The sequence below is a fragment of the Peromyscus californicus genome, unplaced genomic scaffold (assembly GCF_007827085.1).
Source record: "Peromyscus californicus insignis strain IS unplaced genomic scaffold, ASM782708v3 Scaffold_19__1_contigs__length_69161282, whole genome shotgun sequence".
Taxonomy (NCBI): domain Eukaryota; kingdom Metazoa; phylum Chordata; class Mammalia; order Rodentia; family Cricetidae; genus Peromyscus; species Peromyscus californicus.
The window spans coordinates 9654890-9672241 of NW_026294491.1; the positions used below are offsets into that span (position 1 = coordinate 9654890).

Below are 17352 nucleotides of genomic sequence, written 5' to 3' on the forward strand. Positions count from 1 at the left end.
TGCTGCCATGCCCCATAGGGACCAACAGAACGGCAACCAGAATCCACAAGTGAACACATATGCACTAGTCAATGATTCCTAACAAGCGGGCTGAGGCCATTCCATGGGAAGAACCACGTGCCTTCAAAAAAGGACTGGAGTTGAGTCTCCACCTCACCTTGTATTCAAAACCCAGCTAACAATATAGTAATATCTTAGTTTTGATGGCTGAAACCATACACATCTCAGAAAATGTAGGCTACATCTTTACAGCCTTGTGTTTGCAATGGGCTCTCAAATATTATATAAAAATCATAAATAAGTTAATAGGAGTTCATCAACAGCAGCAGCAACAACAAAAACTTCATTTAATCAAAGGATATTAACCTCCAAGGGCTGGGGAGCAAGGCCAGTGGAAGAGCCTGTGACTAAGTGCTGTGTTGGGCCCTCAGAAGACAGCGCCATCCATCAGAAGTGTGGATGAAGAGAGGGATGGAAGGATGAAAGAGTGAGGGAGACAGAGAAAGGCAGACAGACCGCACGAGAGAGATCGGAGGGTGTGACCAGAAAGCCTACAGGAGGGGACACACTGACAAGTGGCACATCTGATAAAGTGAATAACTAGACCATGGAAAGAATTCCTACGACACAAGGACACACCAGCACCAGGCAGGCCGAAGACTGGACGCTCATTTCTCCAGGGAAGACACACGAATGGCCAACGCCCATTAAAGAAAAGCTATCACAGTCAGATCTGCTTTGTCCCACTTTGTGGGTTGGTAGCAATGTTTAAAAAGGGTGGGTAACTGCCAGCAGGTGTGGGGAGTTTGGAACCCTCTGTGTTCCTGGCGGGATGGAGGGTAGGGCAGACACAGGGCACACTGTGCAGGTTCCTCAAAAGAGACACAGCTACTGTATGAACCAACAGCCACATCCCAGAGCCCCCTAAAGTTTCTTAAAGGGTCTTGCTCTCTTCCCTAGCACAGATACAGGGGCTGCCTTTGGCTCTGGAGGTGCCATATGGCCTTGGCCCCACAGCCCTCCTTTTAGAAAGATATTTGACTAGAGTCCTCACCCATCAAGAGTGTCTGAGCATCCAAGCCTCATCAAGTTGGAACCCAGTGTTCAAACGTCTATACCTGTAGGAATAATTCACATTCAAACCATAACACTCTACCCCATATACTTATTGCCATCATATAAACCAAAATGTATTCGGTCCGTCTCTAAGGGTCTCCATAATCTTAACAGTTCTAACATGATTCAGAGGTGTTATTTAGGTCTCCTCTGACTCAAGGCAGCTCCTAGCTGTGAGCACTAAAAAAAACCCATGTACATAAATAAATAAATCATATGTTTATAGTACACAGAGACACAAGCAAGCATTCGCATTGCAAAAGGGGAGGATGACAAGGAAAGATCACACCATAAGACTGAACACCAGCAGAGCACATATTAAACACCACAGCTCCATATCCGGCATCTTGGGCTCGTGATGACATCATCTGGGCTCCCACAAGCTTGCCAATCCTGCCCGCTAGCTCTGATGCCTGCAGCACACACAGCCTCTCTCTCTCAGGTCAGCTCCACCCTGTGTCTGAAAGCTCTCCTTAGCACACATTCCATGTTCCTGGCTTCTCCACCATCCTGAGGTCTCCACGGTAACTAAGGCTTCACCTTTGCAGCTTCATGCACAGAATGCTTATGGCAACCCTGCTACATATTGCTTGGCCTAACAGGTTTTTTTTCTCTAGAACCTGGGTGCATGTTTTAATGACCTCCTCACTCTTGCATCTTGCTCTTGCGTCTCCAAAACCAGGTGCTTTACATAAGCACGCTCTTTTTAGGTGAAAGTTTTTCAAATGAGTTTGCATTTTTTTACACATTTTATTTATTTTTTCTTATGTCTCTGGGCGTTTTGCCTGCATGCATGTCTGTATACTATGTGCGTGTCTGCTGCCTATGGAGGCCAGAAGTGTTGGACAATCTGGGATTGGAGGTACAGATGGTTGTGAGCTGCCATAGGTGTGCTGGGAATCAAACCCAGGTCCTCTGTAAGGGCAGCTAGTGCTCTTAACTTCTGAACCATCTCTTTAGCCCAAGTTTGCATTTTACACCTTGGTGATTTCATTGATTGGGGTCATATCTTCAAGGCTCCTTCCTCATTATTCCAGTGGAAAAATTACTTGATTTTCCTTCCGTTGTGCTAATCCCTTCTACAGTTAAAGCTGCTTTGTCTGTGTGTCTATGCTCACCCCATCTAAAAATGTTAACTACACCTACACTCCTTCTTGTCCAAATGTCACCTTTTTACAGTGTCTGGAAAACCTGGCTAAAGGCAGCCAGCAACAGCCATGCCACAGCCTGAACGTTATGTGTCTCTAAATTACTTCTGCCAAACAATTAGTCAACTGTATTTAAAGTCAGCTTCACTCACATTCTCAGGACACAAGTAAAACATAGCCAGATTCCTTATCAGAGTGGTCTCTAGACCTTGCTTCCATCCAAAGCCTCACAGGCAGGATCTTCACTAGAGCATCTCTCTCAGCTTCCTGGTCTTCTGAACTCCCAATAGAATATCGCTTTGAGTCCCACTTAGAGCACCCTAGAACTTCTCTAGTCTACAGCTCCAAATTCTTCCACATTCCTCCCCCCCCCAACCATTTCCAAAGACCAAAGAGTCACATGGTCAGATTTATCATAGCAACAGCCCCACTCCTGGTACCAATTTTCTCTTACATGCATTGTTGCTGTTGAAAACTCCCCAAAAGGCAACTTGGCAGCATGGGGGCAGGGGAGTTGACGGGCTCACAGCAAAACAAAACAAAACAAAAAACAAAAACAAAACAATGTACCTCTATTGGACCAGAAAGGTACTGGGAAGGTGCAGTACCTGGGGCCCATCTGTGATAGGGATGGGGATTATGGCACAGCTTGCTCTACCATGGCACATCAGGAAGCAGAGCTTGGCAGCAACCAGAGCCAGCCTGGAACCGTCAAGCTCTGCCTTTATAGTCTTGTCTTTGTGTTCAAAATGTTCCACAACCTTCCGAAATAGCACTCCCAGATGAGGACTAAGTTCAAACCATGAGCCTTGGAGAACATTTCACATTCAAGCCATAACACTGGGTCTTCTTCAAGTTCTCAGGCAGGTCCCAGCCCCCTCCTAGCTTGACCATCCATGGACCCAGTGTCACAAACAAGAAGGTTGTAAGGTATCTTAAACACGGCTCAGTTTTCAGCAGAAAGCCTCCTGCATCTGAGAACACAGCCAAACTCCAACATCCCTTCATCCCTTCTCAGCAATATCCTTCCCCTTTCTGCCTGTCAGTCAAACCATGTCCTCTTTTTTTCTTCTTCTTCTTCTTCTTCTTTTTAATTTTTTAAAGATTTATTTATTTATTTTGTGTGTATACAAGTGCTCTGTCTGCATGTACACCTGTACACCAGAAGAGGGCATCAGAACTCACTACAGATGGTTGTAAGCCACCATATGGTTGCTGGGAATTGAACTCAGGACCTCTGGGAGAGTAGTCAGTGCTCTTAACCTCTGAGCCATCTCTCCAGCCCCTGGGTTCTCTTGCTGTAGCCATTTTTTTTTTTCAGAGCAAACTCCTGAAGCCCCTGCTACATCACCTTCACATCATCCTGGCCCCCAATGCTTAGTCCTGGGAGAACAAATGACAATTTCCCTGCCCTGCCTCAAGCAGCTCTACCGGGTCTTTCAGTTCTAGCTGCCCAGAGTTCTCTGGGCAGGACTAGAGGTCATGTCCATCTGAGTGATGGGTGTCCTGAACCACCTCCGCTTCTCTGGCAGAGACTGATGGACAGGCTACCTTTCTAGTCTGTTTTATCTTGGGAGCAGAATGACAGATCCGAACACAGGATGGGGGTGTCCGTGTCCAGGTGTCTCAGCTGCCTGACCCAGGCTCTTCTGTAAGCTCTTATTTGTGTCCCAGTCTCCCCAGCTAGGAATAATGAAATCGTCTCCCTTTCAAGGTCACAGGGCTTAGTGAGTTGATATTTATAGACTAACTTGGAATAATTCCCAGCTTAAAGCAAGAACTATTTCTACTAGTATTGCTGATGAAGAAAATAAACACAGCTCTTGGACCATCATCCCCAAATAAAGCAGGTATAAAATAAGGTTAAAATATGCTGATGAGTCAACCGAAGGCTGAAGCAGGGAGCCAGAGCAAGGGGCCTCAAGAGATGGCCATGGCAGATAACAGGGAACTGACCTTCCCTGGAGAGGAAGCAACACCCGCCTCTGCCCTGCCCCATGCAGCTCTACCAGACCTTTCCGCTCTAGCTGGGCAGAGTTCTGTGGGCGGAGCTACAGGTCATGGCCACTTGATTGATGGGTGTCCTTCCAACTACCACAACACCAACAAGGAACTGTAGCTAGGACAACACAAACACACACACACACACACACACACACACACACACACACCCTTGAGAGATATATAAGTGGCACCCGCCGCCATCACACCTCACTCACTCACAACTTCTCACCTCACTCTCTGCCCTCCAATCAGTCATGGCCACCTCCACCATGTCTGTCTGCTCTGAGCCCTGCACTGAGTCCTCCTGGCAGATAGAGGATTGCCCAGAGAGCTGCTGTGAGCCTACCTGCTGTGCCCCCAGCTGCTGCCAGTCCAGCTGCTGTGTGCCCAGCTGCTGTGTGCCCAGCTGCTGTGCCCCAGCCTCCTGCCTGACCCTCATCTGCACCCCAGTGAGCTGTGTGTCCAGCCCCTGCTGCCAATCTGCCTGCTGCACACCCTCATGCTGCCAACAGTCTAGCTGCCAGCCAGCTTGCTGCACCTGCTCCCCCTGCCAACAGTCCTGCTGTGTGCCTGTCTGCTGCAAGCCTGTCTGCTGCACACCCATCTGTTCTGGATCCTCCTCATGCTGCCAGCAGTCTAGCTGCCAGCCCTCATGCTGTCAATCTCCCTGCTGTGTGCCTGTCTGCTGCAAGCCTGTCTGCTGCACACCCATCTGCTCTGGATCCTCCTCATGCTGCCAGCAGTCTAGCTGCCAGCCCTCATGCTGTCAGTCTTCCTGCTGTGTGCCTGTCTGCTGCAAGCCTGTCTGCTGCAAGCCCTGCTCCAGCGTGTCCCTGCTTTGCCGGCCTGTGTGCAGACCCGCCTGCTGTGTGCCCACCTCCTCCTGCTGTGCCTCCTCCTGCCAGCCCAGCTGCTGCAAGCCCTGCTCCAGTGTGTCCCTGCTCTGCCGCCCTGCCTGCTCCCGCCAGGCCTGCTGTGGCCTCTCCTCAGGCCAGAAGTCCAGCTGCTGATGGGTCCATCCCCTGGGGATCTCTCACCTCTCCCCCTAGTCCCTGAGCTGCCTCAGATGCAGACCCTGCCTAAGCTTGAGTGTCTTCCATCAAAAAACAGAGGATCCTGTCTTGCTCTCTGACACTGCCCAGCCTGAGGTTCTTGTCACAAGCCAGGGAACCCTGCTCCATAGTCTGGGTGTCAGTGGGCTTCTCTGTGGGAAACTGCCAGGTGCCCTCTAGCTAGAAGCCTCCTCAGAACCCTAATAAATTCTTTCCTTGACCTCAGCCATGCCTCATTCTTCCTCTCTGAACTCTAATGGAATCAGCATCAGGTCCTGATGAGGGAACAGGAAGCGCAGCGGGGGACCCACCCTCCCCACCTTGTCCTGGGCCACCGCTCTCACACCTGTGATAGAGGATCCTGGTCATAGGCAGGCCCTGCCCACCCCTCTGGGCCAGCCTCTTTCCCAGGAGCCACCGGGCAAGGACAAGCAGACTCTCAGGGTGGGTGGCAGTGTGTCTGGTGCCAAAGGTCTGGTACCAGCTGGGCATTCCCTGGAGGGACCATTGAGGGCAGCTGCCAAGAACCTGGTTCCTCAGAAGAGAGTGGGCTCAGTCCCTCACAAGTGAGAGCCGGCAGCCCACCCTGTGCTAGGAGAAGTCAGAGCCCAGGGACCAGCACAGGCCTTCAAATCTCCCCATACTCCAGGAGGCTACCTCCTAAGCTTAGCCTGCAGCTAACCCACAGGCTTTCAACACAGAGAAGAAGCAGAGCCGGGCTGCTTTCTCCTGCACGATCTCCCCCAGCAGACGCCTCCCCTCCATCGCCCTCCGTGATGCCCTGTCGGTCCCCCACACTCTCCATCCTCCTCTGAACTGCCCACTCATCCTCAACCTCACCCCCCTACCTGCCTCTTTTCTTTTCCCTGCCAGGGGAACTCAGGGCAAGAAGCTTCCAGGGCCCACGCACCCACCTGCCCTTCCTCTTCCGTCTCCTGCATTCCATGCACAGCCTTCATCCAGGTAGCTGTGGCCTGCCTGCTCTGCGGTCTCCTTCCTCGAATTCCTCTGCAGGGATAAGCCACACTCTCCTTGAGCTGTGAGCCTGGAGGCCAAGCCGGGGGTCCTACCTTCCATCCCCAAGGTCAGAGAGAGATGTAGCCGGCAGCTATGATGGTCAGTCTGCTGTACTGACTAACTCCAGGCTGTGGAGCAGCCGTGGGCGGGCTGGACCTTACCCTGGATCCCTTCCACTTCACCAGCAGCACTTGGCACCATAGTGAGTGTCAACACCAAGACAGGGGGACACTTCATCGTGTTGTGCAGGTCAGCATCAGCGCCAACACCTGTCACAGACTGATGACCGACTCCAAAAGGTAAAACAGTTCCCCGTGACCCTCTCAGAGTGGATTGGAAACACATGAGCACATGGGCCTATTAAAACCATATCACAAAAACCTGATCCAAGAGCTTGTCAAGCACACCAGACCAAGGGAAGGTGCTACGCCCTCACCTCACTCCATGGAGAGGAGGACGCGTGGGAACTACCCGCTGGCTATTCACCGAATCACTCGATGTATGTCAAGGGACTGAGAGGAGAATGCCCAACTGAGGCCTCAGCTCCTTGGTCCCCACTGCTGATGTGACCCATCCATCCATTTGTCTGCCTGGCCCTGGCCCTGCATCTCACCAACATGTGTCAGGAGTTGCTACAGCTACCACAAGAAGCTCACACACAACCAGCCACGGCCAGTCTTGCAAGACTTTACCTTCATACCTCCCAGCTGTCAGAAGACGTCTCTGAGATGACCCTAAGCAATGGAAAGATAATCCCATCCACCTACCCCCCTCCACCCTTCATCCCCCATCCCACCCCAACCCTCTCTCTTCCCAGGAGTCAGAGGCTTCCTGCCTCTGGAAGATCTGTGCTCACATTTCACACAAGTCTCTGAAGGGGCTCTAGCTGGCCCAGGCATAGCTCACATGGCGCTGGCTGGCCTTGTCCATCCCCCTTCCCTCTCCCTTGTAAACTGTAGATTACATCTCTAAAACTAGCCACCAAGGTCTAGTCCCTTACTGGGACACTTTCTTATGCCTGACTCATTCCTGAGGCTATCAAAATATTGAAGTCCAGCAATCCAAAGCCCCCTTTTGTCTATCCTAATTAATATGCCCAATTAAAACATCCCACCGCATCCGAGCCCATTCTATCACAGACCTTCCTTTTTTCCTCTTAAAAATCACACCTGCAAGGTCCACTTGCTGCTGTTTTTTCTGCCTGAGTCAGAAATCGGCCACTTTACTTTTCTTCCCCATTTAATAAAGGATCTCTCTGTGAAAATAGGCGTCTGAGAGTGGTTTATGCCTAATTCGTGGTCCAGGAGGGAACACCCTGCTATGTATGGGCCCCTTCAGTCCTGACTCCTCATCTGGGCTATCCTACTTCCTACATCTGAGTTAACAGTGGCTGCTCTGCCCTGATGCCCACCTGTGACACCAGCACCACTGTCAGAGCTAGGCCGTCTACACCAGAGCAAAGTGTCCCCAGAGAGGACCTTAGTGTCCCAGGGAGGAGCCTGCTGCCCCCAGAGAGGACCTTAGTGCCCCAGGGGGCACTCACTGCCCCAGTGTAGACCTGACCTCCGGGCGTGGCTTTCCCCTCTCCTCTCAGGTCCAGGCAGTCTGAGTAAACTGTGAACATTGTCACAATAGGGATACGGTCACTCTGTTAAACCCCATCCATAAACAAACACATAAAGCCTGCAGGTCTTTGCTTTAGCTGGATGGCATTGCTGAGACAAAATGCTGTGGAAACAACTTGGTGTGTGGGGCGGGGAGGGAGGGATGGGGGAGTACTTCAGACAGAAAGATGGGAACTCAGGAGCATGACATGGGAAAGAAGCCCTCACCTGGAGATCTAGTTTCTCATTCCTCCAAGAAACTTCAGAATGGTTGGGAAGACGCTCATCGGTCAAGTGCTTCCCTTTTGAGCATGAAGATCTGCGTTTGATTAGCCAGCCTGGGCTACTTAGTGAGCTCCAGGCTGATAAGAGAGCCTGGGAGTGACAACAGAGGTTGTCCTCTGGTACACGCACACACACGCACGCTCGCACGCACGCACGCATGCATGCACGCACGCACGCACGCACACCTTCAAAACAACTAATAAATCCAAATTGCCTAGAGAGATAATGTGTGTTTCTCTACAGACAGGTCAGACACGGATGTCAGAAACAAGAAATGAGCCGTGTTTACTAAGAGCCAGGATGCTTGTTGTTGCTGGATTTACCTTCCTGTTTGGCCCTAAATCTAAGCAGTGCTCTTCATATACCACCCTAAAAAAATCCTGTACAAACGGAAGAGGAGAGGAAATAAGCCAGCTTGTGTATTTTACTTAAGTTTTAGATTTTGCTTAAGTGTTAAATTTTGCTTGGTCTTTAAACCCTGTACACTGCAGGGCGGTGACGGAAAGCTTCAGGACCGTGTCCTGGGGAGAGGTTCAATAGCTAAGGTGATTGATCCCCACAACCCATGTTTTTAAAATCCTGGCACTGGGAAGGTGAGTCCAGTCAGATCCTTACGGCGCCCTGGCCAGCCAACCTAATTCAATCTGTGAGCTATAAGCCAAAGAGAGACCCTTTATTAAAAATAAATAAATAAAAGTGGATATCATATAAGGAACAACTCCTAAGGTGGTCTTCTGGCCTCAGCATACACACACACACACACATACACACACACACACACACACACACACACACACACACACACACACAGCCATAGGATCACATATACAGCCATGATGTAGACACCTCAGCAGACTCTCTGGGGACACTCATAATGCAATGTCTCTGTGCAAATCATTCATAAATACGTAACTTCCCCTCTGGCCCATCCTAAAGTGCTTTTCTGTGTTGGTATTGAGAATCAGGCTTTACTCAGCTGGAGGTCTCTAAAATGGAAGAGAACTAGTCAGCAGCTGTGGCTGAGCTGGCCTCACGGTCTCAGAGGCATCACAAGTTCCTAAATTCAGTCTCTGGCCGGCTCTGTTCGTGGGCCTGAGGTGAGAGCCTTGTACCTCACAAGAAGGCGGTGGTAATGGGCTTCTCACCTCATGGTGGCCAGGGAGGGGGAGGGGAGAGATGGAAGGAAAGAGGCAGATGAGGAACAACATACCCTTCAAAGGCTTCTCAGTGGGCCTCCCAGCTGACACCCTCCACCAGCACCCTCAGCTGGGGGACTACACCTCTTTGGAGGGACACTACATATTGAAAACACAGTAGTCATGAGAAAAGGATCCTACACACATGTGCCTGATGATAGAACTCTGGCAGGACCACAGCTCATACAAAGAGACTCCCATATACACCTCACACAGAACACTGTAGTTGGAACCATCATCTCGGGGACTGCTCATCCCGACCTGGTTTTACCCTGACTGGCCAGTTTCCTCTGCCTCCCCAATGTATGGTGCATGGCAAGTTCCACAGTCCCCCGGTGACTTGCGAGCATGCGTTCCCTGCTGCAGGCCTGCCTAGGATTCCAACACCCCTCTGGAGGAGGTCCTTCAGAGAATGCCTGAACTCTCCCTCCCAATAGAGACTGTGGCCATTGAGACCTGCTCCCCCCATAGCTCCTCACAAGGTCCCTGGACAGAGAGCTCTGGGGTCACTGCTGAGGGACCACACAGGGGTTACAAGGAGCCCTCAAGAATGAGACGAGGCACAAGACTCCACAAGTTCAAGGGCATCCAGGCATGGATCTCCTGCCTCAGCCTCATAGCATGTCAAACTTCATCAAAGCCAGAGCAGGGAGTGCTGACAGCAATCACTATCAGAAGGAACTGCTTCTCGGGCACAGGCCCACCCCAGCCTTGCCTCAGACCCTTCACCACCAGAGCAAGGGTAGCAATGGGCAGGGGGACAGCCGTAGCTACTGAGTCCCCAGGATGAGTATCTCCATCCAGGTCAAAATGAGAGGAGAGCTTCACCACTCATTGGAATCAGCCCCACCTTCGCTTGCAAGGACTTGACGGCAAACTTAAAAGAGAAAGGGGACAGACGTGGCCAGCTCGGGGCACTCAAATGGTTGGACTTCCCAGCAGCACAGATTCAACTACCCAGCCAAGAAAGCCCAGCGCCAGCCCCTGACCACTGCTCTCTCCTACCCGGATCCCCTCCCCATCAGTAGAGCCGGCCAAGGTGGCTGGCTTAGCACAACACACAGCCAGGACGTTTACAAGCCAAGTGGCCTCTTCCGGCTGATGAGGGCTCTCCAGCAGTCAGCTCCAAACACCAACAAGGAAAGAGTTGCTGGGAAGGGCTGCCCATCACCAACAACACACTGTGTGACGGTATAAAAGCTGACAGCCAGCTCCTTATATCCACACACTCACACTCTCATAGCTCCTACCAGACCTGCCCGCATGGCCGCCTCCACCATGTCTGTCTGCTCCGATGCTTGTACCAACTCCTCCTGGCAGGTGGACGACTGCCCAGAGAGCTGCTGTGAGCCTACCTGCTGTGCCCCCAGCTGCTGCCAGTCCAGCTGCTGTGTGCCCAGCTGTTGTTTGAACAGCTGCTGCCAGTCCAACGGCTGTGTGCCCAGCTGTTGTGTGCCCAGCTGCTGTGTGCCCAGTTGCTGCCAGCCCAGCTGCTGTGCCCCATCCCCCTGCCTGACCCTCATCTGCACCCCAGTGAGCTGTGTGTCCAGCCCCTGCTGCCAATCTGCCTGCAACAGCTGCTGCACACCCTCATGCTGCCAACAGTCTAGCTGCCAGCCAGCTTGTTGCACCTGCTCCCCCTGTCAGCCATCCTGCTGTGTGCCTGTCTGCTGCAAGCCTGTCTGCTGCACACCCATCTGTTCTGGATCCTCATGCTGCCAGCAGTCTAGCTGCCAGCCCTCATGCTGTCAGTCTTCCTGCTGTGTGCCTGTCTGCTGCAAGCCTGTCTGCTGCAAGCCCTGCTCCAGCGTGTCCCTGCTCTGCCGCCCTGTGTGCAGACCTGCCTGCTGTGTGCCCACCTCCTCCTGCTGTGCCTCCTCCTGCCAGCCCAGCTGCTGCAAGCCCTGCTCCAGTGTGTCCCTGCTCTGCCGCCCTGCCTGCTCCCGCCAGGCCTGCTGTGGCCTCTCCTTGGGCCAGAAGTCCAGCTGCTGATGGGTCTGTCCTGTGGAGGCCCCAGAGCTCAGTTCCTTCCTTGCCTCACAGTGACATGTAGGGGTTGGCTGCTGTATCAGCTTTGGCACCAGCATAGCGTGACAGCTCTGTGATGTCACACCCCAACAGCTGGTGTCCCCCTCACAGCTTCCTATAAAGGCTCTGTAGCACTCCGACCTCTCCAGCATTCCTCTGCTTTCTTCAATGCATGTCTTGCCCAGCCACTAATAAACCTCTCTTCCTGGCCTTTGAGTGTCCCTTTTCCTGCCTCATGCAAGGGTCAGGGGTGTCCTGAGAGCATTTCCAGATGAGCCCCAGGACTTGGACTGTCTTGAATCTGTCTGGAGTCCCCAGTGTATTGTGGCTGGTGGCTGGCAGCTGGATTAGTCCCTGGCAAGAGACCTCTGCATCCCCGAGTCTCACCATCCCTGGTTGACTGAGAATGTTCAGGGACAGGAGGGGACAGCAGGGGTATGGCACAGCCAAAGCCTCCCAAGCAGGCCCCTGTACTACTTTATTCAAATGTCCCAACCTGTAGATCTGTGTCCCCATGAAGAGTACAGCCTGGAGGTGGCGGGGGGGGGGGGGCGGTATTAAAGAGAAAGAAACCAAAGGGCAGGCACTTTTCTTTTTTTGGGGGGGGGGGTTCAAGACAGGGTTTCTCTGTGTCGTTTGGTGCCTGTCCTGGATCTTGCTCTGTAGACCAGGCTGGCCTCGAACTCACAGAGATCTGCCTGGCTCTGCCTCCTGAGTACTGGGATTAAAGGTGTGCGCCACCACTGCCCGGCTCCTTGGGAATTCTGCTCCTGCCCCACACCAAGCCTTCCTGCCTTCCAGGGCTGTGAAGACAGGTGGCACCCTGTCCCTGCCCTCCCACTCTCCTGGGGACCCTCCTGGGGAAGAGAGGGAAGAGAAGTCAGCTCCCACTAGGAGCCAGAACACTCCTGGGAGTTCCCTCACCTGGTATCTGGACTGTCCCCTCTCTACGACCAAACCCCTACCCCAGCCTATATTTCTCGGAGTCTGAGACCAGTGACCTGGGGCCCCTGAGAGCCACACTACTGGCCACCTGCTGGAGAGTGAAGCCATCGGCCCTTCTCAGAAAGTCCCCAGAACACAGAACGCCAGACCCCATGGGGATGGCCGTGTGGATAGTGACCAAGATATTTCCTACCAGACACCAGACCCCCATCTCGTCACCTCATTTGCAAGTTAAGCACGAAAAAGCACTTGACAAGAACAAAGAGGGGGGCTCCTCAGGTCACCTCTGAAGCCAGGAGTGCCGGGTGTGAATGTTCATGGAAGCTTTCCCCCAGCGTCCCACTTGCTGGGGACAGCAGTCCAGGCCAGGGGAAGGCAGAATGAATAATGCATCTGTGGCCCTTATAGACGTTCAGAGCTGCTCGATGCTCAACACGGGGCAAACCCTCACTGGCCTCTCAAGCCTCTTACGATGTAGCTCCCTAATACCAGCCTGACTTTTATGTTTCCTCCCTGGTTCACCATGTTTATAAGTGGGTCATCTTTGAACTATTCAAAACATACCTCCAGGGGAGAGGGGGCGGCCTTTATAAATAACCTTTACTATCACTGTGCAGGTCGGCTGGGTTCCTCATGCTCAAGGAACAGGAAAGCACATGTTCGTGACTCATCCCAGCCCCGGAAGCATGGCCATGCTCACAACTCCCAGCCAGGCCTGTACAGGGTCCTTCCGAGGCACACTTACATGCTCACCTGCATGGGATGACCCCGCATAGGAAGGGAAAAGGCTGGTACCCAAATGCCATTACTTGGAGCCAGGGGATTTGTGCGGTGACAATCGACTTGGCCATGTACAGCTGACGAAGCTCCACATTCAAAGCCATCACTGCAGGTATGGCTGCCAGAGAGCAGGATACAGGGGCCAGGGGGCTTCTGTTCTGTCTCAGATTCCCCTTGTGGTCCTGTATCAGGTTCTCACTCACAGCCCATCATCTAGCGATTGCTGGAACTCACAGCCAGTCACTTCTGTGTGGTTAGGTTGTAAATTGCACCATCCATGCAGGTCAGTGCTCTAAACCTGGACCACAGGGTCACCTCCTGGACATGTCACAGAGAACAACAGCCCAGTGCATGAGGGAGCCTCACACCTTCTGGAAACCAAGGAGGAGGTATGCACATGAAACCACAACCACTCGTCACACCAACACCTCTTGTCCCTGGGGTCCCCATCACCAACTTGCAATCCCCCAGCAGGTCCGGCTACCAGATCCAACTGTCCCGTTTCTTTATTCCACAAATGGTGACTTGATAAATAGAATCTCTTGTTGGGAACCCTAGGACAGCCCGTCATGGTCACCAGTGCTCCCAAGTGGCCTCTCTAGAAGACAAGGAGGCCTGCGGCGAGCCCACCCTGGGGAGCTCCAGGCTGAACCCAGGTGTGGGTTGTGGGTGTGTTTGGGGCTGGGCCTGTGTTTCTCTTTCAACTGGGGACAGAGCCAGGCCCGTGGCGGCCCAGAGCTTTGCTAAGTGCAGGTTGGATAGCTCGTCTCCATGCCAGGAGCCCGAGGGCCGGGGACTTCATTCCTGAAGCAGGTGCTCGGCCTTCCCCGGCAGCCAAGCAGGTAAGTACATGAAGCCTGGACGGCTGCTGTTAGCTCTTTGAAACTCCAAACCCCTCCCACCTCTGGCAGCTTAGAGAGACCGTCTATTGTGACTGTCTGTGCATCCCCCTCTACTCTGTCCCCGTGTCCCCCATAACCCCACCGTCCGTCCGTCCAGCTCTCTAAGAGGCCAGCATCCTACCATATGCAGTGACCTGGTATCAGGCAGTGTGGCATGTCCAACCCCATTCCTCTCCAGTAAAGGGGCCCTACCCAAGTCCCCATGTGGCCACCTTACCTGTACAGGGCTCCCAGTGCTGGACGCCACAGCCGGGGGTACCCAGAAGCCAGAGCGCCACACACAGCGTCAGCAGGGCAGACATGAGGGGCTTGGGTCCCAAGATCCATCCAGGGGCTCCACTCGCCTGCAGAGAGGCAGCCACTACTAATTCCCTGCGAGGGGCAGTCTGGGCCCCAGGTGGTCACTGTGATGAACCCATGTCAGTGTCTGCAGGAGGACAGAGGTGGCCCTGGCAGCAATGACAGCCCTTAGTTGTTCTGCAGGTAGCAAAAGGCGGGTGGCCCTGGCAGGCTGGGGCTTCAGCTGCAGGCAAGGGCTTATCTCTTCACTTCCCTGCTGGGCTTGGGTCCCGTGTGCAGGTGACAAGGGGTATCAATCTTCAGGACTGGGATTAGTCATTGGCAAAGCTCACCCTCCTGAAGGAGAGACAGAAATAGATCCTTCAGCGGTGCGCTGAGAACAAACCAGAAAAACTTAGAAAACCAGTTTTTCTTGGGTGCAGATGACGGCGGCGGAGTGCTGCCCTGCGTGCGTGCGTGCGTGCGGGACTCAGTGCAGGTGACCTTGGCAGACCTGGAGCTGGCGATGGGGACAGGTGCTCTGCCGGTCCACCTCGAGCTATGCCCTCAGCTGGAGTGGGTGTCCCCAGAGGCCCCAGCATTCAGTAGGAGTCAGCCTTAGGTGCTGCAGGAGGTCAGGTCCTCTGTCCTGTGCTGGGATCAGGATCAATCTCAGAGGAGGTGGTGACAGCGGCGGCGGCCGATCTGCCCTGCTGGGTCCCACACCGTCCCCAGGAGGGCTGGCTTTGAGGAGGGCTTTTTATCTGGTGCCCAGCCCTCAGAGGGTGTGTGGGTTTGTCAACTGTTGGCTTCAGGAATTCCCCTGTGGGGGGAGCCATCCTTAAAGAGAGCTGTTCCAAAGGAAAGGGGTTAGAGTGGCCTGGGGAGGGTGTGTTGCCTATGTGCTCGGTTCCCTGAGGGAGGCTTTTGGCTCAGCAAGACCCCTCTTCACCAGCCCCGAAGACATACGGTTTTCCCCAGCTTCAGAAGGAATGCCCCAGCTCAGAACTCAGGCAGAGCTTGACTTTGTGGGTGTTTGCAAATGGCAGACCGTGTGTGTGTGTGTGTGTGTGTGTGTGTGTGTGTGTGTGTGTGTGTGTGTAGAGTGGGAGAGGGGACAAAGATGGATGGAGAAGAGAGAAAGAAGTGGGGGAAAGCCCCAGTTTGGGGCCCTGACGTCTCTGACTCAGTGGGTGTTTGCAAGCTCAAGACCCTGTGATTAGAGAGAGAGCAGAGACCACAAGACAGAGTGGACAGGAAGAGACAGAACTGGAGGGACAAGAGAGAGAGACAGAGCAGAACAAGACAGGGACAGAGAAGGAAGAAGAGAGGCTCGGCAGAGTCCTGGAGAGTCTCAGGATGCAGGGGACGTTGCATCCTGTGCCCCTTCTCCCTGGAGACCCTGATCCGCAGTTTCTGTTCCAGTGAGAGGATTGTGGACGTGTGGTGACTAGAGTATCTGTGAAGAAAACCTTGAAGAGATATTTCTTATACACGACTACCCTTTTCCTGGCCCAGGGAAGCGTTGGGGTAAGTTTCTTCACCACTGGGCCCCTGGCTCTGTGCCGCTCCATCCTGGTGGGACATGTGGAGTAGTGGCGGGATTTCCAGAGGTCCTCTTGTGGATCTGAGCAACTCTGAGAGCTTATATGCAGCCCACTACCATGGCCCCAGCCGTCAAAGGAGAGATGCATGGTCCCCAGGGAGCAGCAGCCTAGTCTGAGGGTGGGAGGTGTGGGGGAGCACCAGCCTGGTCTGAGGGTGGGAGGTTGGGAGGGAGCACCAGCCTGGTCTGAGGGTAGGAGGTGTGGGGGAGCACCAGCTTGGTCTGAGGGGGGGAGGTTGGGAGGGAGCACCAGCCTGGTCTGAGGGTGGGAGGTTGGGAGGGAGCACCAGCCTAGTCTGAGGGTGGGAGGTTGGGAGGGAGCACCAGCCTGGTCTGAGGGTGGGAGGTTGGGGGGCGCACCAGCCTGGTCTGAGGGTGGGAGGTTGGGAGGGAGCACCAGCCTAGTCTGAGGGTGGGAGGTTGGGGGGGGAGTACTCAGCCTGGTCTGAGGGTGGGAGGTTGGGGGGAGCACTCAGCCTGGTCTGAGGGTGGGAGGTTGGGGGGAGCACCAGCCTGGTCTGAGGGTGGGAGGTTGGGAGGGAGCACCAGCCGGGTCTGAGGGTGGGAGGTGTGGGGGAGCACCAGCCTGGTCTGAGGGTGAGAAGTGAAGTGGGGAGCAGCGGCCTGGTCTGAGGTGGGAGGTTGCTGTCCTTTCTTTCCCAGCTTAGGAACGCTTTGTCCTGGACCAGGGCCCCTCCCAGCCCAGCTGCAGGTCGTGGTGGTAGCCTCCAGAGCCACACCCCGGGTGGAGTACGGAGGTGACTTCTGCAGGATGGACAGCTAGCACCTGTGCGGGGCCACGGGCCCACAGATGGGGCCGCACAACACCCTCTGACTCTTTCTTTTACTGCTCGTCAAAGGAAACGGTGACATTTGTCTTTTAACAGGCTGGTTTAAGGAATTAAAATCATGCTCCCTTGGGAAAATTCTTCCTTGTTACATTTGGTGTGGTCACCCCCCTGTGTCGTCAGCAGGAGGCAGGAGTTGGTTATTGGAACTATCGTGTAAAACCCCACAACAGCTACCTCAGTGTGGGGGGGCCTGACTGTGAGACTCCAACACACCACAGGGGGCTCCGAACACCCACATCTGGAAACCGTGTGACTAGCATGCAAGGGCCATCCAGCAAGTCAGACCACAGATGTGACCTGGGTAAAGCAGCTGGTCACAGGCATGCCAGCTCCTAAGCCCTCAGTGACAGAGGAGAGTCCAAACCTCTTCCGGTGTGCATTTGGAGACACTAGCAAGAAAAAAAAAAACAACTCATGTCTCTTCCCAAGTTTTTTCCAGGTTGATTTTGCCACAGAAATCACTTCTCCCACATTAAATGCAGGAAAGACTCCCAGACATGGGTCAAGAGCAACGTGAGGGGATACCCGTCAGAGCTGTT

General features: G+C 53.7%; 1 protein-coding gene across 8 annotated transcripts; it reads left to right on the forward strand.

Annotated features, from left to right (window-relative positions):
- The first annotated feature begins 4522 nt into the window (after positions 1-4522).
- On the forward strand, positions 4523-11414 carry LOC128114050 (keratin-associated protein 10-2-like). 8 transcript variants are annotated; one of them, XM_052743916.1, is made up of 4 exons: positions 4523-5010; positions 11000-11186; positions 11231-11233; positions 11325-11414. In XM_052743916.1, exons 1-4 carry the CDS (start codon positions 4523-4525, stop codon positions 11412-11414), a joined length of 768 nt encoding a protein of 255 aa, XP_052599876.1. The 8 variants fall into 8 exon arrangements, with proteins under 8 accessions (XP_052599876.1, XP_052599875.1, XP_052599874.1 ...); XM_052743915.1 differs by having other exon boundaries at positions 4523-5071; positions 11100-11414; XM_052743914.1 differs by having other exon boundaries at positions 11000-11414.
- The last annotated feature ends 5938 nt before the right edge of the window (positions 11415-17352 follow it).